This window comes from Leptosomus discolor, chromosome 12, assembly GCF_034619465.1.
Source record: "Leptosomus discolor isolate bLepDis1 chromosome 12, bLepDis1.hap2, whole genome shotgun sequence".
Classification (NCBI taxonomy): Eukaryota; Metazoa; Chordata; class Aves; order Leptosomiformes; family Leptosomidae; genus Leptosomus; species Leptosomus discolor.
In genome coordinates this window covers 8,863,290-8,879,875 of record NC_141402.1, presented here as the reverse complement: position 1 = coordinate 8,879,875, position 16,586 = coordinate 8,863,290, and the positions used below count along the sequence as shown (strand labels likewise).

General features: G+C 44.7%; 1 protein-coding gene across 4 annotated transcripts in view; it reads right to left on the bottom strand.

Annotated features, from left to right (window-relative positions):
• The window catches only part of MICAL2 (microtubule associated monooxygenase, calponin and LIM domain containing 2), a 106,452-nt gene that overhangs the window by 11,412 nt on the left and 78,454 nt on the right, over window positions 1-16,586 (bottom strand). For all 4 annotated transcript variants that reach the window (XM_086472413.1, XM_086472411.1, XM_086472412.1 and 1 more), the window contains 4 exons: window positions 15,854-15,928; window positions 11,741-11,838; window positions 8,199-9,558; window positions 1,555-1,649 (listed from right to left, as the gene is read on the bottom strand). In XM_086472413.1, coding sequence (XP_086328539.1) covers window positions 1,555-1,649; window positions 8,199-9,558; window positions 11,741-11,838; window positions 15,854-15,928 — 1,628 coding nt within the window. The remainder of the gene's footprint in view (window positions 1-1,554; window positions 1,650-8,198; window positions 9,559-11,740; window positions 11,839-15,853; window positions 15,929-16,586) is intronic.

The following is a 16,586-nucleotide window of genomic DNA, read 5'->3' as shown; positions in this document are numbered from 1 at the left end:
CCCCAATACCATTTCTCTACTGCATTACGGAAGTTTTATGCTTTTCCCTGGGGCACCTGTTGCTGCTGCCAGGAAAGCAGGGCAGCACGTGCTGCAGGGCTGGCCAAGCGAACCGCCTGTGCTTGCTCTGTCTTGCCCTTGACCCAAGGTATCTGGAAGTGCTTCAAGGCTGTGGTCTTCCCATTTTGGAGGGGACAGAATATGTGAGTATCGTAGACAAGATGATTTAAAAACTAACAATCCAGGAAGCTGCTAAAATTTTTCCCACCAAATTTTGCCAGAGACAAATGGTGGTATTGACAAAATAGCAGCCAGAACTGGCATGAAAGGAGGTACTAGGAGGCAGCCGAGAGAAACATGCTGAGTGGTGAATGTGCATCAAAACTGAGTCACTGCTAATGCCCATGTGTGACAGCTGCTCATTCACCCTGTTGCTGGCAGCTGCCCCGGCAGTGCCGCCTTCCCCACTGCCTGGTCCTGCCTGTCCCTGTGGCTGCCTGAACTGTTGGGAGTTGCTCCTATCCAGTTTTCTCCCACGTCTCCCTTCTTTTCTCTATTTTATTTAAACTTTATTTAATTCACCACAATATTATCTTACTACAGATTGTCTTTCCCGTAACAGGAAAGACAAATGATGAATTATGACATGTCAGCTTATTCTGACACAGAGCCACCGGTGGGATATGCCCCCACTCATTGCTGCACTTCTGCCTTGTGACACTTCGGTTCCTCTGGAGCTGTGCAACAGTGTTTCTCATTCAAAGCCCCTCTTAGCTTTCAGCTCGGCTGTTTTACCAGCATACTGAACAGCCTCTTGCTTTGCTTCCCCAATCCCCCTGCCCAAGGCAACAAATCAAAAGGCCACCTCATACTATTAATTCCACTTACTTATATTCTCCACAGGAAAGATGTAAACACATTTCTGATGAGCTATTCAGGCAATAAAAGCTCTATTTCTTCACATCAGAGCTGGGTATCAAGAGTTCACTGGTGCTTTAGCCCCTCCACTCCTGCTAGCCACAGGAACAGAGTTAGGGCTCAGAGATCCCTGGGTGCTGCCAGCCCTTTCAGTGTGTAGGGTCTGGGTGCGAATTCATGGTTCGTGCAGTGGTGCTGATTAGGATAAACACAGCGTTTTCCATGCAACCTGCCTGAGTGCTTCTCAAATGAAGTTGTATTTCCCCAGGGGAAATCTGCATCTGTTTGGTTTAATTTTTTCAACAGTTTGCTTGTTGGGCTACATATTAAGGCCACTTAAGAATGCAGCTTCAAAGTGGTTTCAGTGAAACACATCTGTGTGTCAAATTCAGACTCCTCTGTCAATGCTGGTGTAACCTGGGGAAATTAAAGATCCAAAGAGGAAAAAGAAATTTTTATGTTCATCTGTCTAAAAGAGTTTTAAAGTATTTTCTCTCCATGACACGTAACCTCCACTGATAAAACATTCCAATCCCTACTTCGAGAAATTGCCATGTGTTTTAGATGAAAATAATATGATGAATATTAATACAGTCCAACTGATGAAATATCTTTCTGTTTCCAAGTCAAGATTACCTTGTGTGTTAATGAAGGCTTGGATTCAAATTCATCATCGGAGGAAGAAGTAGAATACTCAGTAGCTTGTTTTCTGACAGGTAGGTGATCACATCCTAAATGCAGGAACAAAGTAGTCAGTGAAGCAAAAACCACTTTTCTTTAACTTAGACAGACATTTTGCACCTGCCCTGAGTTCTAATCAGCAGCACCTAGAGCAATTCGGAAATTAGGCTGACAGCATTAATTAAATTTTTGATCCTTGTCAAAAACTCTGTCTGGATATATTTGATTTTTCCAGGTATTACATACAAATAAATTAATTCCTTGAGCACCCTGCATGTAGCGTGCTGTTCTGAATGCACTCAACATTCATTAAAATGTATATCTGAAGTTAGCCATATTACCCAAATGATTGTATAAGCCTCACTATACAGTGTAATTGAATGCAAAAAGTCTGAGCCAGCTCTTAAACAAATTACCCTTATGTGGCTTGTAGCATCTGGCACCCATTTTTACTACATGACATCTGCTCAGTGTAAAATAGTTGGCGTCAGAATGTCTGGTCATATAAAAAAATCACAAATGTAATCAGGAGCAAATGGACTAAGAGAACAAGGCTTTATCACACAGCCGCATGCAACATAAATATTTCATTAATTATGTCTAAACAAACGTCACTTATTTTTCTGCTATAGGAATATTATCACATCATTGAACTGTTGATTAAAATGCCATAATAAGTCAGGAAAATCCATACATCACAACAATGCACTCCATAAGGAAAACTCAAAGGCTGCCTTTGGAAGAAGCATGCTTTCAGAATTACAAATTAAATTACATTTAATTGCAGCAATTTTGTCATGCCTGTTTTTCCAGCATCTTGTTTCAACTGGGTGTAAATATTTGAATTTCTTCTTAATTTGTCTAATTCATAGCTCCGTTCTCTTTATTTCAGAAAATAAAGCTGCTTTTGGAACATCTGTCTCTATGCTTCAACCTGCTACAGGGTTAATGATTAACAGCTGGGCAACATCTTGGAAATGTACATTATTTAAAGCTAACAGTGCCATTTTTCTTTGTATTTGCGAGGTAACAGCTGCCTTTCTATGTGCAAGTTACATTTCAGATAAAAATCACTTCCCATTTTCCCAGTGTGTTTCTTCTTTGCCTTGTGCTGGATCCCAGGCCTGAAGCAGGACTTCAGTCTCAAGCCCTAATTTAAAATCAGGATCCATGAAACACATTCATCCCAGGCAGTAAAGCAATGAAAGCAAATCAAAGTAATTTGAGGCAGAAATTCTGAGTTTTGTCAGCAGTCTCAATTTTAGAAACACCCAGTCCTTCCAGCAATGAAGCTTCAAGCTCAGAGGGTCCAGTGGAGCAAGCAAGGATCCTGCCCTCCTTTTTGCAGGACAGGTCCTTGGGCAGCAGGAGCTGCAGTAGCCCTGACAGAAATGCCAGGTGGGTCTCTAGCCTCCCAGGTGATTCCCCTGCTCCAGAATTGCCCAGGCTGGCACCCCACACCTCCTCGCCAATGGCACTTGGAGGAGGGACACAGCTCCTGCTTGCTGACCTGCCATGGATTCTCAATGGCTCATGATTGCTGGGGTCACACCGGTGCCACGCACTGCCCCATGCTCCGCAGACAAGAGTGCAAATACATCCACACTCTGTCTCTCTCCCCAGCAGGAAAAGTCAACCACAAAGCCCTACCTAGCGCTCAAGACAGAGGAAGGCATGGTGGTATCACAGTCACTATTTCTTTTTGCTATTTTCTTTAGTAAACTCACCTACCTTGCTTTTCCCTGTGCAACCAAAAGTTTGCAGTAACTACCCTGCAGTCAGGCTGCCGGTGAAATCAATTCTATAATATGCAAGAGGCAAACCCTACAGCCCAGCAGGGCTGAAAACACAAGCAATTACATGCTCCCTTTCTTCTCTCAGCTGTGGGAATAAGTGACTGCTTCCCCATGTCCTTCTCTTTGAGTGATATCAATAATTTAAAAAGTATTACAAGGTCTAGAGGAAAAGCAGGCTGCTGTAACACAAGGGCATCTGCCTCCTCCTCAGGGGTGTGTCTCGGGAGCTGTTTGCCTTTCTGGGACAGAGAGAGGGTCAATGACTTCCCCAAGGACTTCCAAGAGCCATCTCATGAGCACTAGGAAGCTGATGTCTGTGCACGGAATAGATTCATAACACCCACAATGCCTATACGCTATGGAGACCAGGTATTTGCACCTTGCTCTGCAGAGAAAAGCCATTTAGATTGCTCTGAAACAGCTCAGCCTTTCAAGAGAAGCAGTATTCAAAGCTCTGTGAAACAACAGCCACCCGATTGCAAGCATAAATGTCCTTTATTGTCTCCACCCAAGAAGCCTACAGGACAAAGAACCATGTGAAACCACTCAGTGATGAGGCATCTGATGGATCTACCTGTGCACATTGACAGTTATGGTCTCTGTCACATTTATTGCATACACATTTCACAGCACTGACGTTCTCTGCTAATATAATATCGATAACCAATGCATGGGCTGCTCCAACGAGGTGCCTGGAAACACACAGCAAAGAGTGACAGAATTGGGATGAGAATACAAGGTTTTGACTCCCAGATATGAGGTCCTCTGAACAAAGAAAGCAGTGCCATATGAAGAGGTTAAGAAGGTGATACCTTCTGTTAGACACTGGAGCACTGCTGATTTTCCTAGGGATTTATAGGGAAAACCACGCTGCCGTCACTCTGCATGTCACAGCTCATCTCTCTTTCCTGGGGTGTTCTTATGTCACAGTAATGACTGTAGTTAAATTTACAGAAAGTCTGGGAGCAGGAACTGTTTTTGTAACATAATGTTAATCTGTTGGCTTCCTCTGTAAGTGTCCAAGATTACATATTTTTAAAAGGTCGTTGGAGTTAATCGTGACCACTGTAAGTACTTCAGTGTTTTATAAAAGATATAGGCAAAGCCACATCTGTTTCTTGGGTCACTGGTGTCCCAAACCAGATGGGAATTGGCACAAGGTAGGAGATGAAGAGAAAGGCCAGTAGAAATCAGTGGGCTTGGCTATTTGGCTTCACATCTCTGCTTCTCCACAGATTTCTCATGTGGCATGTAATTTAATCTTGTAGTGCCTCAGTTCCCCTTCTAAAATATGAAATCACAGAGATAACAGTGCCCTAGCTGACAGGAATATTGCAAACACACAGACTTCTAGTGCTACAAGGATGCAGTAATAGGAACCCAAAATATTTGCAAATAATCCCTTTTCAATCTAAAAGTGCACAAAAACAGAAAAGTGAGTTCATAACACATCTAACTTTATCATCAGCTGAACTGGTAGCTCTATGTAAAGAAGTGAGCCATGTGCCATGTGAACCACACGCAGTCACAAACTGAGTTACAGCAGCTCTCATTTCATCTAAGATGAGATCTAAGGATGTTATCACACGATTCCTACTCTGTCAGGACAGAAATATTCCTCCCACATCTCCATCACTATCAAGAAGCAACTCTCGAGTCCCAGACATCTGCCAATAACCAATCACCTTTGTGGGCTGGTCTTCAGAAGATCTGTCCATAAGCCCAAAGAAACCCAAACCCTGGATCCACTACTGCATCTCATTACAAACACTCTGCTGACTGCAAATCTTTCATACAACTTGGCTTAGCTCTCTTTTTACTGTCATTTTTCTGCGGTATTAATGATTTTTGAAATCATAAAAGAAACTCAAAACTTGATCAATAAAATCAGGTGACTACCTGATCTCTCCTAAGCCTCCAAGCATTTTTCACTTTGGGAGTTTTCTAAATTGGAAGTGGTCTCTAAGCATTTGGTTAATCCTCGATGGATTTCTCTTCAATGAGCTTGTCCAGTCTATTCTCAAGCCCATGGACTTTTATCACCCAACTCATTCTTTGGCTCCACAAGCCAACAGCCCATTGAGGGAGAAAACACCAGCGTAACTTAAGACCAAGCATACTTGCACAGAACAAGTCTGTCTGGCCTCAAATAGGATAGAAAAACCCTACTGCAAAAATTCAAGAGAATTATGAGAAAGAGCCTCATTAAATTGATTTCTGCAAGGTGCTGGGAGTATTTTTTTTTAAAAGAAAATAAATTTTCTGGAATTCATGGTGAATTTCAAGAGAGAAAAATAATGACATGTAATGTGGGCTAAAGCTCGTCATCAGTTCATGACTGAAGTTTGCCAAGCCTGGGCCTCAGACGAGTGCCAATATGAGGCAGAAATGCCATTTTAGAGAGCCAAACAGGACTTGGCTCTTAACCAGTTTGATTTACTCAAATATGAATGTTTGAAAAAGTTCGGGGAGCTGCAATGTTGAAACATTGAAGACAACAGATTACTGGGCAAATGGCTAGATCAAAGCTGCATTTTTTTTTCTCTTGAACAGACTTTGTGATGCCTATATTCAATAATTATAATAACTTAATAATTCCTCTTTTGGTTTGCACAGCAGAGGAATGCAACTCACATTACATCAGCATGTTTTCCAGAATATATTTTAAATAAAAACCAGTAGTATTCAAACCTAACAAGAGTTAGGTAGGAACACAACATACTAAGAGCGAGTCATCTTGGCTTAGTTGATGGGTGATGACTAGGTTTAGACTCAGAAACCACCTCCCATTTGAGACCACAGCATGACAAGTGTCAACACTAGAAACTCCCTTGTGGCTTCAGCGCAGTCCCTAGCATCCTCTGGCTCGACAGGGATGCCTGGTTTTGCGAGATGTTAGATAAAGGATGCTCCAAGAATCTGATCCAAAAGTTCAGGAATGAGAGCAGGAGTTATTCTATCAATCTCAATGGGCATCAGATCAAGTCTTATATACACTGTATATCTTCCTCACAGTATGCAGTACTTCTGAAGCAGAAAGTATACAAAAAAGATCTGGCAGCTCACTGGGAACATTTCAGTGACGTCACGTTCTACATGCAGATTGTTATTTTAGTGCTGCAGAGCAGCTGCAATTTTGGGGTTACAGTTTGGGTTGCAATTTAACAAGGTAAGAAACAAACAGGTATGTCAATGAAATTCAGTAGGTTATTTAGTTAAATAACTGTGACTTTCTGCAGTGGGCTAGTGGAAAGATGGATTATGGAAAAAGACAAGTGGGTGCAGCTCTCATACCCCATATTTCTGCCCGGTGGAAAAGGACCTGGGGGTGCTGGTCGACGGACAGCTGAACATGAGCCGGCAGTGTGCCCAGGTGGGCAAGAAGGCCAACAGCATCCTGGCCTGTATCAGAAACAGCATGGCCAGCAGGAGTAGGGAAGTGATTGTGCCCCTGTACTCTGCACTGGTGAGGCTGCACCTCAAATCCTGTGTGCAGTTTTGGGCCCCTCACTACAAGAAGGACATTGAGGTGCTGGAATGTGTCCAGAGAAGGGCAACAAAGCTGGTGAAGGGCCTGGAGGACAGGTCTTATGAGGAGCAGCTGAGGGAACTGGGATTGTTTAGTCCGGAGAAGAGAAGGCCAAAGGGAGACCTTATTGCTCTCTACAACTGAAAGGAGGTGGTCATGAGGTGGGGGTCAGTCTCTTCTACCAAATAACTAGTGATAGGATGAGAGGGAATGGCCTCAAGTTGCGCCACAGGAAGTTTAGATTGGACATTAGAAAAAACTTCTTTACCAAAAGAGTAGTCAAACATTGGAACAGGCTGCCCAGGGAAGTGGTGGATTCACCATTCCTCGATGTGTTCAAAAAACATGTAGATATGGCACTTTGGGACATGTTTAGTGGGCATGGTGGTGTTGGGTCAATGGCTAGACTTGATCTCAAAAGTCTATTCCAACCTAACGATTCTATGATTCTGTGATTCTATGATTTTGTATCTGCTGCACTTAATTCTTTCCAAGCCTATGCTCAGATTACTTAGATTGCTCTTTGTCTGACATCAATATTTCTTAGACTCATCTGCAATTTTAATACCAACCTTGTTCTTGCAAGCAAACATGAAAATTGATGCCTTTTAATCACTGCCCAAATAGACTGATTAATAGGTCAGAGTAGGTCAACAGGGTGCTATCTCCTCTCAAATAAAAGAACAAGGGGGTATTAACGACACCGCAAAGCTCCCGAAAGTATGCCTACAGTTTGGTCACTATGACAGAGACGAAGTTGAAGAGACACTGCTGAGAAACCACATACACAAAGCAAAGCTTCTTGCTATTGCAACCATATTGCTTCAGACCCTGAGCTCCTCATGGAAAGGGTAGCAAGTGTGCTCTACACTGCACTGGAGTTTTCAGTGCTTGTCCTTCTGCTTGCCTGCTGTGCTCCCCCTTCCACAACACACTCAGTATCACTGCAGCAGCTGCCCTGCACAGCATCTCACTCTGCCGCACCACTCCTTCCACCTCGCCAAGTACATTTTCCTGACCCAAACACATCTGAACAGCAGCAAGCAGCAGACCAAACTTGGGTCCAGTGAGCTGCACTCTGCTTGCAAATCAGTTCCTTTAAACTAGAAGCAACTCTTAAACCTTAACCAAAAAATATATTTATTAAGTCTTCCTGTGTAGAAAGTAACTGTAAATTAAACATAACACAACATATACATTTGCATGATCACCCACAGGTCTTTTAAATGTTAAGTGCTATTACTTAATAAAAATAATTCCAATCAGGTCCTCACCTGTGGGACGATAACACAGCCTGTCTTCTGAAGAATGGTCCTTCATGAAAGGCAGAGATGACACAAAGGAATTCCTTTCTCTGTCACAAACTTTACTTCTCAGTTTATCGAAGAGTGACCCAAGACTACCCTTCTGTACAGAGTCATCCAGATTGTCCTTGGGTGTTGTCTTGGGCTCTGGAGATGAAAGGAGGTGCTTTTCATTACAGATAAGTATGTCATCCATGGGAGCCCCTGGAGAAGTCTCTTTAAAGGTAAACTTTTCTAGGAGTCCTGGAACATCCTCCATCCTAGTGCAAGATGATTTCCGAGGTATACTGGTTGTCTTGGAAGGCCTGGTGTGAGGACTGTAGACTGGGAAGGATACCTCCTCACTGTAATGCCTTGGAGATCTCTCTTCAGAGCTGACAGAAACATTAGATGGATTTGAGAAAGGGCTCCCATTTCCTAAATATTCTCCTGCCCACTCCCCTACTTTAAGCTCCTGCGGCTGAGAGTTACTTGCTCTATTATTGTTACTGTTCCTTTGGCTTAAGGAATAGCCAGGAGTACTGGGGAAGCTGAAGAAAGCTTGTTCTGAAGAGGCTTTGACTTTGCTGTCTGAATCCTGCTTTAGGCCTTCTGGAGATGAAGTCAGAGGCTCCAAAATGGACCTTTTGATCGCATTGGCTATGACCCTCAGTGGTGATTTTGGCTGGCTGGCTGCGTGTTCCCTGGCAACTGCATCTGGACTCCTCCAAGCTTCTTTTTTGTCAACAGACAAAGCTAGTGGAGCACCATCTGCAAGTAAGAGAGGCACAGGACAACCAGATAGTTTGGACACATCTTTTCTCCAGTTAGTGTCCTTCTCCTCTGAAGTCCACAGCACTCCTTTGTTTTGATACCCTGGACTGGTTCCACTTAAGTCCATCCTGTTTGAATCATACGACAAGGGTCGCTGTTGAGTATGAAGCACCTGTCTCTTCTTTGCCTCTTTTAATTCTTGCTCAAGCTTTTCTTCTGGATGCCTTGTATTTTTGCCATCTTTCTCTTTCCAATACAGAGATGGTAGCACTTTTGTCTTCCTATTAAAATGTTCTGGTTCAGAGGTATGTTTCTGGGGTTTTTCCTTCCAGCCCTGGGCTGAGTATGTTCCAATGTCACTATCTGTATCTTCAGGCTCACAAAAATCAGCAGCCAGTGTCCCATTCCCAGGAGAGGTCTGTGGAGAACCTCTGGTGCTGCTCAGAAAAGGACAATGGGGCACATAGAGACCGATGTCTTCAGGCATCTCTCTGGCCTTTTCTTTTCTTTGAAATACTGGGCTGTAGGGTTTGAAATGTCCTCTTGTAACTTCTGGTGGTTTCTTGTAAGAAGACAACTGTGAAGTGCATAAAAAAAGATTATTTTAGAGGTAGAAAAATACAGTTTAGTGTATCTTCTATTTCATATAATATTTTAATTAATTTTAATATTAATGTAATACTAATAGCATAATATTTAATCTATATGCACATATATACACACATACATATGTAGATGATAATACAATAAGAAGAAAAGCTTTTCTCCCTAAAGAGCTAATATTTCTCTAGGAGTGGTGATCTAATACTACGGGAAATTTTAATAGTCTAAAAATCATGTTATTCATGCTAAGAATCTGTCATATGTTTACAAACTGCCTTTGATATTGTCCTTAGAAAGAAACAGTCCTATCTACAGGAAAATAAACAAGAGCAGATCTGCTCTGTTCTCCTGCGTGCATTCCAGTTGTACCACCTTAGATTTTCCAGCAAACACAAGAGACCATCATCTGTCCTCTCCAACAGCTTTTAAAGTATTTCATGGTTACATAGTGCAGGTAGGCATGAATGAAGTGACCCAGAAAAGATTGTGAAATGCAAGACAGTAGTTTTAAAGAATTCAATTAGTTCTTTCCTACAATTATTTTTTCTTTGGTGAAAACTTAAATTCATTACACTAGCCATGGGAATCTTCTGTTGGAGAGAGTAACAAGGATAAATGTCCACGTTATCTAGCCAGCAGACCAAAACTAGAGGGTTTTTTCCTTCTTAAAAGGGAGGTATTTTATCCTCAATGCTATGCGATAACGGATGGTGTGAAGATTCAATTTCTGTTTCCACTTATGTACCAGATTCTCAAATTCACACGGGTGAAGCCATTAATCTGTCTGACTTTTCATTTCCCAGAAGCATCAGAAGTAAGGCAATAATGATTACTCCCTGTTTCACAGTTGTATTTGATGACTAAAATTAATATTGGCCAGGATCTCCGACAGAAAAACATGAGAAACACCAATAAACAAATAAACACCCTCTTAATCCTCTCTCTTTAGAGTAAGAGAAAGGCCACTAAGCACTGCTTATAGAGTAGGAGCTGCATGGAGTCACCTCTCCTTGTGCACAGCGTGGCCAGGAAGCATTATGCAGCTCTGCTCCCCTGGGACGTTCCCTTCCTGGCCCTATTGTCCTGGACCGGATTTCAACTACCACCGTGGACGTGGAAGAGTAGATTTTTTTTCTAAAGCAGACCCTGAGGTCAAGCAATTTTAATCATGTTTAACCCAAGGGTGAGGACGACAGGCTAGGACATGGAGGATGTGGGCTGGTCCCCACTCCACCCAGCTCTGAGTCCAGGGGACACGCTGCCCTTTCCTCAGGACAGTCACAACTCCTGCTGCAGCACCACGCTTATGGCAGGCTCACCCTTCCTCAGCCTTTAAAAAAAAAAAAAAAATTTTAAAAAGTAGGTAATACAATGGAAATCCTAGGTCCTGAAGGAAGCTGAAGATACTCCTGAGCAGTGGGAGGTGTGGAGCCAAGGGCCCGCTGCAGATTAAGTAAAGAAGTCTTCTGCCCACTGGATGCAAGGGGTGAACATCAGACACGGGTACGGCTATGTCTAAGGGCTGTAACGGCCTGAGATCTCCCGGTTGCCTATGCCAGGTTTCCTATGACTGGCACAATGCGAGCCTTTACCTTGGCTCCCAGATTTGCTCTCCAAGGCCAGTGCTGGCACTTGCCTTCCGCCCTGTGATGCACAGCGAACAAGTGGCATATAAGCCACCCAGATGTGATACCCTCTCACTCTGCCACTGCTGGCATATGGCCTTGCACGCAAGCAAACAGCCAGCTCAGGAGCACCAGGGGACAGACATCTGGGGAATTTCCTCTCCTTTGGGCAGAAACTGTGGCACAAAGGAAATCTCAGTGGCAACTAAGCCCTATACTGCAAGGGAAGGGTAGAGTGATGGTACCTACATGTTGACTGGTGCAACAGATTAGTGGCTACCTTGCAGTGCGATTGAGGTCTGAATCCTACAGCAAATGTGACTTAGCCACATGCTTTGGGAATGGTTAGATCAATCAGAGCATCAAAGTCTCTTCCCTATGTATAGCACAGGTATAACTCCAGCTCTAGCTGGTTATTGTGAGGAACAAAACTATTTGAAAGAGCAGAGGATGCTCAGGCAGCCTGCCTACAGCAGACATGACCCAATAAGTAATCACACTCATTTTGCTCTGCACAATTCTCCTTCCTACCTGTGTTTGGGAGTGATCCTCTCCAGGACCACTTTGACAGCTGGCTGAGCTGTCCTTCCAGTGTAGCCCAGGTTTCTTGCTGGACAGTAGAGGGAAACCTGCCAAAGACACAAATTTTACAATTGCATTTGTATTGTTTTTTCTTAAATGATGTTTGCAATTAACGAACGAGAGTAGAAACTTAAACAGTCATCTGGATATAGTTGTACCTGAAGAGTTGACCTACAGTAATGAAGCTGATGGCCTCACTCACATGTGCGTGCATGCTGTGCCAAACACATGTTGACATTTTCAGCAGTGGACCTGAACTACTTCTACTTTTTGGCTGGATGTAGTGAAGCAGCTTTTGAGTTCCAGGAAACTTTCTGGAAAACCAGCCCTCTTTAGAGGGCCTTCAGGCCTTAAAAGCAGAGGCAGCCAAAACAACCAGTGACTTTTAAAGCTTTGGGTAGTTCCGAGAAATTAAGAAAATGGATGACTTCTGAGAGGGCTGTCCATCAGAGCATCAAAGAAAGGAGAAATGCAACCACCTGCAGGCAGTAAGGACAGAAATAATCCTGCAGTCTCCCAAGCCAGGCCAATGGGCAGTGTGCTGGGGGCTCTCCTAGGATCAGGCAAGGTAACTAACTGCTACAAGCCTTAACCAAAACTAGCACAGGCAGACTTAGACCTGCTGGAAGAAAAAGTAGGGAGGGAACTTGCACCTGAAAGGAGTCAGGAGAGCTCTTTAATATTTGTGCCTGTGTGAATTTTACATAATAAGTAATCTTTGGACAGAAAAAAAGTATCCCTGAGCCAAGATATTACCATATCAAGCTATAACATGACAAGTATATTTATAGTTGAATTATTAACTCCCAAACCCAACTATTAGTTCTGAAACCCATAAAGGTTCCCAAAGCAAACTTTGTTTCTTCTACAGAGGGATTAAAAGCTGTATAATAACAAAAGCAACACACCAGAGAGAGAAGACAGTTCCTGCACGTGGACTTCAGAAAAGGCAAGCCAGGGAGAGTGGCCGACTTTCCTTTCCTTTCAGTGTCTCACCTATTCATTCTTAATCTTGACGCAATTTGTTACATTTGTTCAAGAACAGAGGGAAATGATTCACTGGAGTTCATTAAGGAACTCCTGCAGGGACTAGCAGCCAACGGCTGACCTTGAGCCATGGGAAAACATGAGAATCCAGAATTAGGATAGAAAAATCCCACCATCACCTGTATAAGTGAGCCAGGGGGTTTTAACCTGATTCACTAAAGCCTCTTGACATGGGCAAATGTCACGGCTCAGCACACTAAGGTGAAATGCAACTGCTGCAGCAGCGACAGCCATAACAGCGATAAGGGCATAAACCCCACAGCCATGGGGTCTGCAGGATAACAGCACGTGCCTGTGGGGAGAACTGCTTCTCGCTACAGCTCTTGTGGGTGTAAGCATCAGCTTACAAGGACAGGGCCTGCATACGCAATAACATCTCTTTGCACAAAGCCATAGCTTGCCATCTTTCAGAGGGATAATGGATTTATTCCCACCAAGATGCTGAACCCATATTTGCAGCTTCACATTCAAAGCAGGATTAAAAAAAAAAAAAGTTCCCTAGGGTGCTATCATGATCTGCTTGGCCCAAAAGCTACTCCAAGTGACCAAGATAAATTAAGACCACAGCGTTCTCTGTGGCCATGTGACAGGGATTAAAGATTTTGAAAGGTAATATCCTGCTCTGAGCCTTTCAGCCAATATAGCCATGACACTGATTTCCTTTCCTTGGCCTTGTACCTTGTGCTGTTTATGAAACATATGTGTTCTGGGAAATAAGTCTGAGAAGGAGACAGATTTTTCTTTCATGAGACTGATGATCATATGAATTCTTGTAACCAAATATTAAGTGGATTAAATATAGAAACTAAGATTTACAGTGCTCCTCCAGAGAGTAAAAAATGCCTTTATTCTGTTCCCAGTATACGATGAATGTGCTTTACACCTCACTTTAACAGCATACTTGAGGTTCAGACAAATTCATGCAGCGCTTCGCTTCCCTCTCAAAAGCTTTTAGCTCCCTCTAGAGCCCTTTGGAGACACACGGAAGATTTTAATAAAATGATGGGGAAATTAAGTCGCAAACAATTAAGTAATGCACTTGCTGAGAACAAGCTGAAAATGAGTCAAAATTAGGAGTGGCCCCTGGTCTTCTCTTCTTTCCTCTCTCACAGTCTTTCTCCCCCCTCCCCCCCCCCCCCCCCCCAACCTGGAATAAGCATTGGGGTTTTTGGTCTTTTAAAAATGGAGATCAATTAAGGCAAGACTTTAAGTCCAAGCCTTTGGTGAATCCAACCTCTGATGTATAAGCCAATCCCCAAATGCTGTACAGTGCTCAGAGACAGTCCTGAGGCTGACACAGATGCCATGAGAATTTGAGGGCACCCTGCTCTGCCTCCCCATCCCGGGCATGGGACATCCCACGCAGCTGCTCCAGAGAGGCCTGTCAGAGCACAGCAAGTCCCCACACCTCGGAGGTGCAGTAAATCCCAAGGAACACAGCCCCATCGTGGCCTGTCTGCCACAGCTGCCTCTCCAGGGACAGCCCATCACAGGGCCTGGTTTGCTGAAGTCGAGCTTGATGGGAGCATCCTCTCAGGACCATGAAATAGCCCTGTGCATCCTCTACTGAGACGTACTCAGTTATCCCAGACAAGTGGCATCGAGGGCCTCGAAGGGACTGTGGGGTCGGCAGTGACAGTGCTCATGCCCACCTGCAGGCACCTGACTCGGAGGAGAGCCTGGTGCCAGGAAGAAGAGGTGCAGTTTGTCTCCCTTTTTCAGATATAAAAATTCATCCTACAGTGGGTATTTGCAAATAATCTTGCAGCTTGCTCATGCATTCAAACCAAGCAAGATGAGACGCCTCTGCGTGAACGCTGGTCCCTTAATGGACATAGGGACCCTACTTGTTTCAGGAGCAGAGCCCTCAAATTCTCTGAAGGCAATTGGGACTCTGAGTGGCAGCAGAAATCCCCCTCGTTGCAGAGGGCAGCTGAGGGCAGGGTTAAAGATTGCTGTCACCACCATTCCCCAAAACACGCTGTCTCCATGCCCAGAAACTGTGGCACTTGGTCACAAGCACAAATCACAAATCCCTTCTTTCCACTGCTGTATGTTCATGTTTTATACTTAAGGCTGTCAACACCCTAGCCTAACAGATACCACCGCATTTCTAATGAAGTTTTGAGAGGGTTTGGGATGCTGGTAAGCTCACCCAGCTCCCACACTAGTATGATCAATCCTGGCAGGTACCTGAGAGTCCTTCGTGAGGACTGGGCAGGCACAGAGTGCACTTGCAGAGCGGCCGTGCCAAGGCAGAGGGGCTGTGCCAAGGCAGGCAGGTGAACCTGTTATGAGCAGAGAGGTGTGACCGAGGATCGCTGACTTGTTTTGGGACCACAGCCCAGGAGGAAGACTACCTAGCCGCAGCCCTTGCTGTAAGGAGTGACCGCACTGTGCTCGGGAAGCGAATTGAGCACAGACCCAATCGCTATTGAAATCACTGCATTCCTGTGCAATTCTCACCAAGTGAAACTGCCAGAGGACAAAAACTAGTAACACCTATTTTCACCAGCTCACCTCTCGGGATGCCTGTCAGTACTCTCCCTTTCAGCAACCCAGAATCATCACCTCAATTTTTCCAACAAAACAGAGGTGATAGAGTACCTGCAGATGGGTGTAAATCGGCACGTCCAGGAGCATTTCTAATAAGTAATACTGAAAAGGTTAGACCCAGCTTTGCACCTAATCGAAAGCAATCAGTGCAAGCAGGGCTAGAGACAAGACACGCGGCTCTGGGATCGGGGTGCATTTCCTCCACTGGAGAACTAGAGTGGACACCACTTACTGGTGGGTGTGACAACGTTGGGAACGGTCACACAGAAAGGGAATTTGATGTGTTGAGGACAAGAAAATGGAAAAGAAATATTTGGTGCATTTTCTATCTCTGTTTTCTCATCTAGTGACTCAAAAATACAAAACTTTCAAAAGGAAGAAAGAGAAGCAGACCTTTAAGAGGCAGGAGAACAGAAGACAGCACAAATAGAAGACAGTCACTTCTCAGGCTTTACTCACTCGTTTGGAGTTTTCTCCTCCAATTCTGATACTTATTTAACGCCATGGAGTGAAAACTGTTGGCTCTCTGTAGCGCTGAACAGAGACAGAAAAGACACATGTGGTCAGCTCATGTGGCAAAGCCGGGAGCGAAAACAGAGGGGAAAAGGAAAGGGGAGAAGCCCGCCCGGCGCAGGCGGGGGGACCGGTCCCACTCGCGCTCCCGAGGTGCCGGTGCCGCTGCCCGCGGCCGGGAGGGGGCAGCGCGCACCCGCCGGCCCCAGCGCGGGGGAGCCCCACGGGAAAGGCGCCTCAGCCCCTCTCGCTTCGCCCAAACCGGCGCCGGCTCTTTCCTCAGCGAAGCGGGCACGAGCGGAAAGGCAGCGAGACAGACAGACAGACAGACAGACGGGCGGGAGGGCGGCGGGGCAGACTGGAGGGGATGCCGCAATGCAGCTGGGTGAGGATGCGGAGCTGGGAGACAGGCTGCTCATGGACATCTAGATAGCCCAGCTGGCGTGGCGGGGAGGAAGGCGATGGCAGGAGGCAGGTGACCTTAGCAGCCAGGGGTGGGGAGGGCACGAAATTGGAGAGGAAAAAGGATAAAATCCTTTAGTGACTGCATGGGGCCACACGCTGCTGGGCACGCCTTGGGGGTTCCTGCTGTCCTTTTTTTGCCCTAAGCAAGGCTTTCCTTATTCAAGAGTCAGTTTAAATTGCCGTATGAAATCCTCTCTTTTCTGTTTGGATTAAA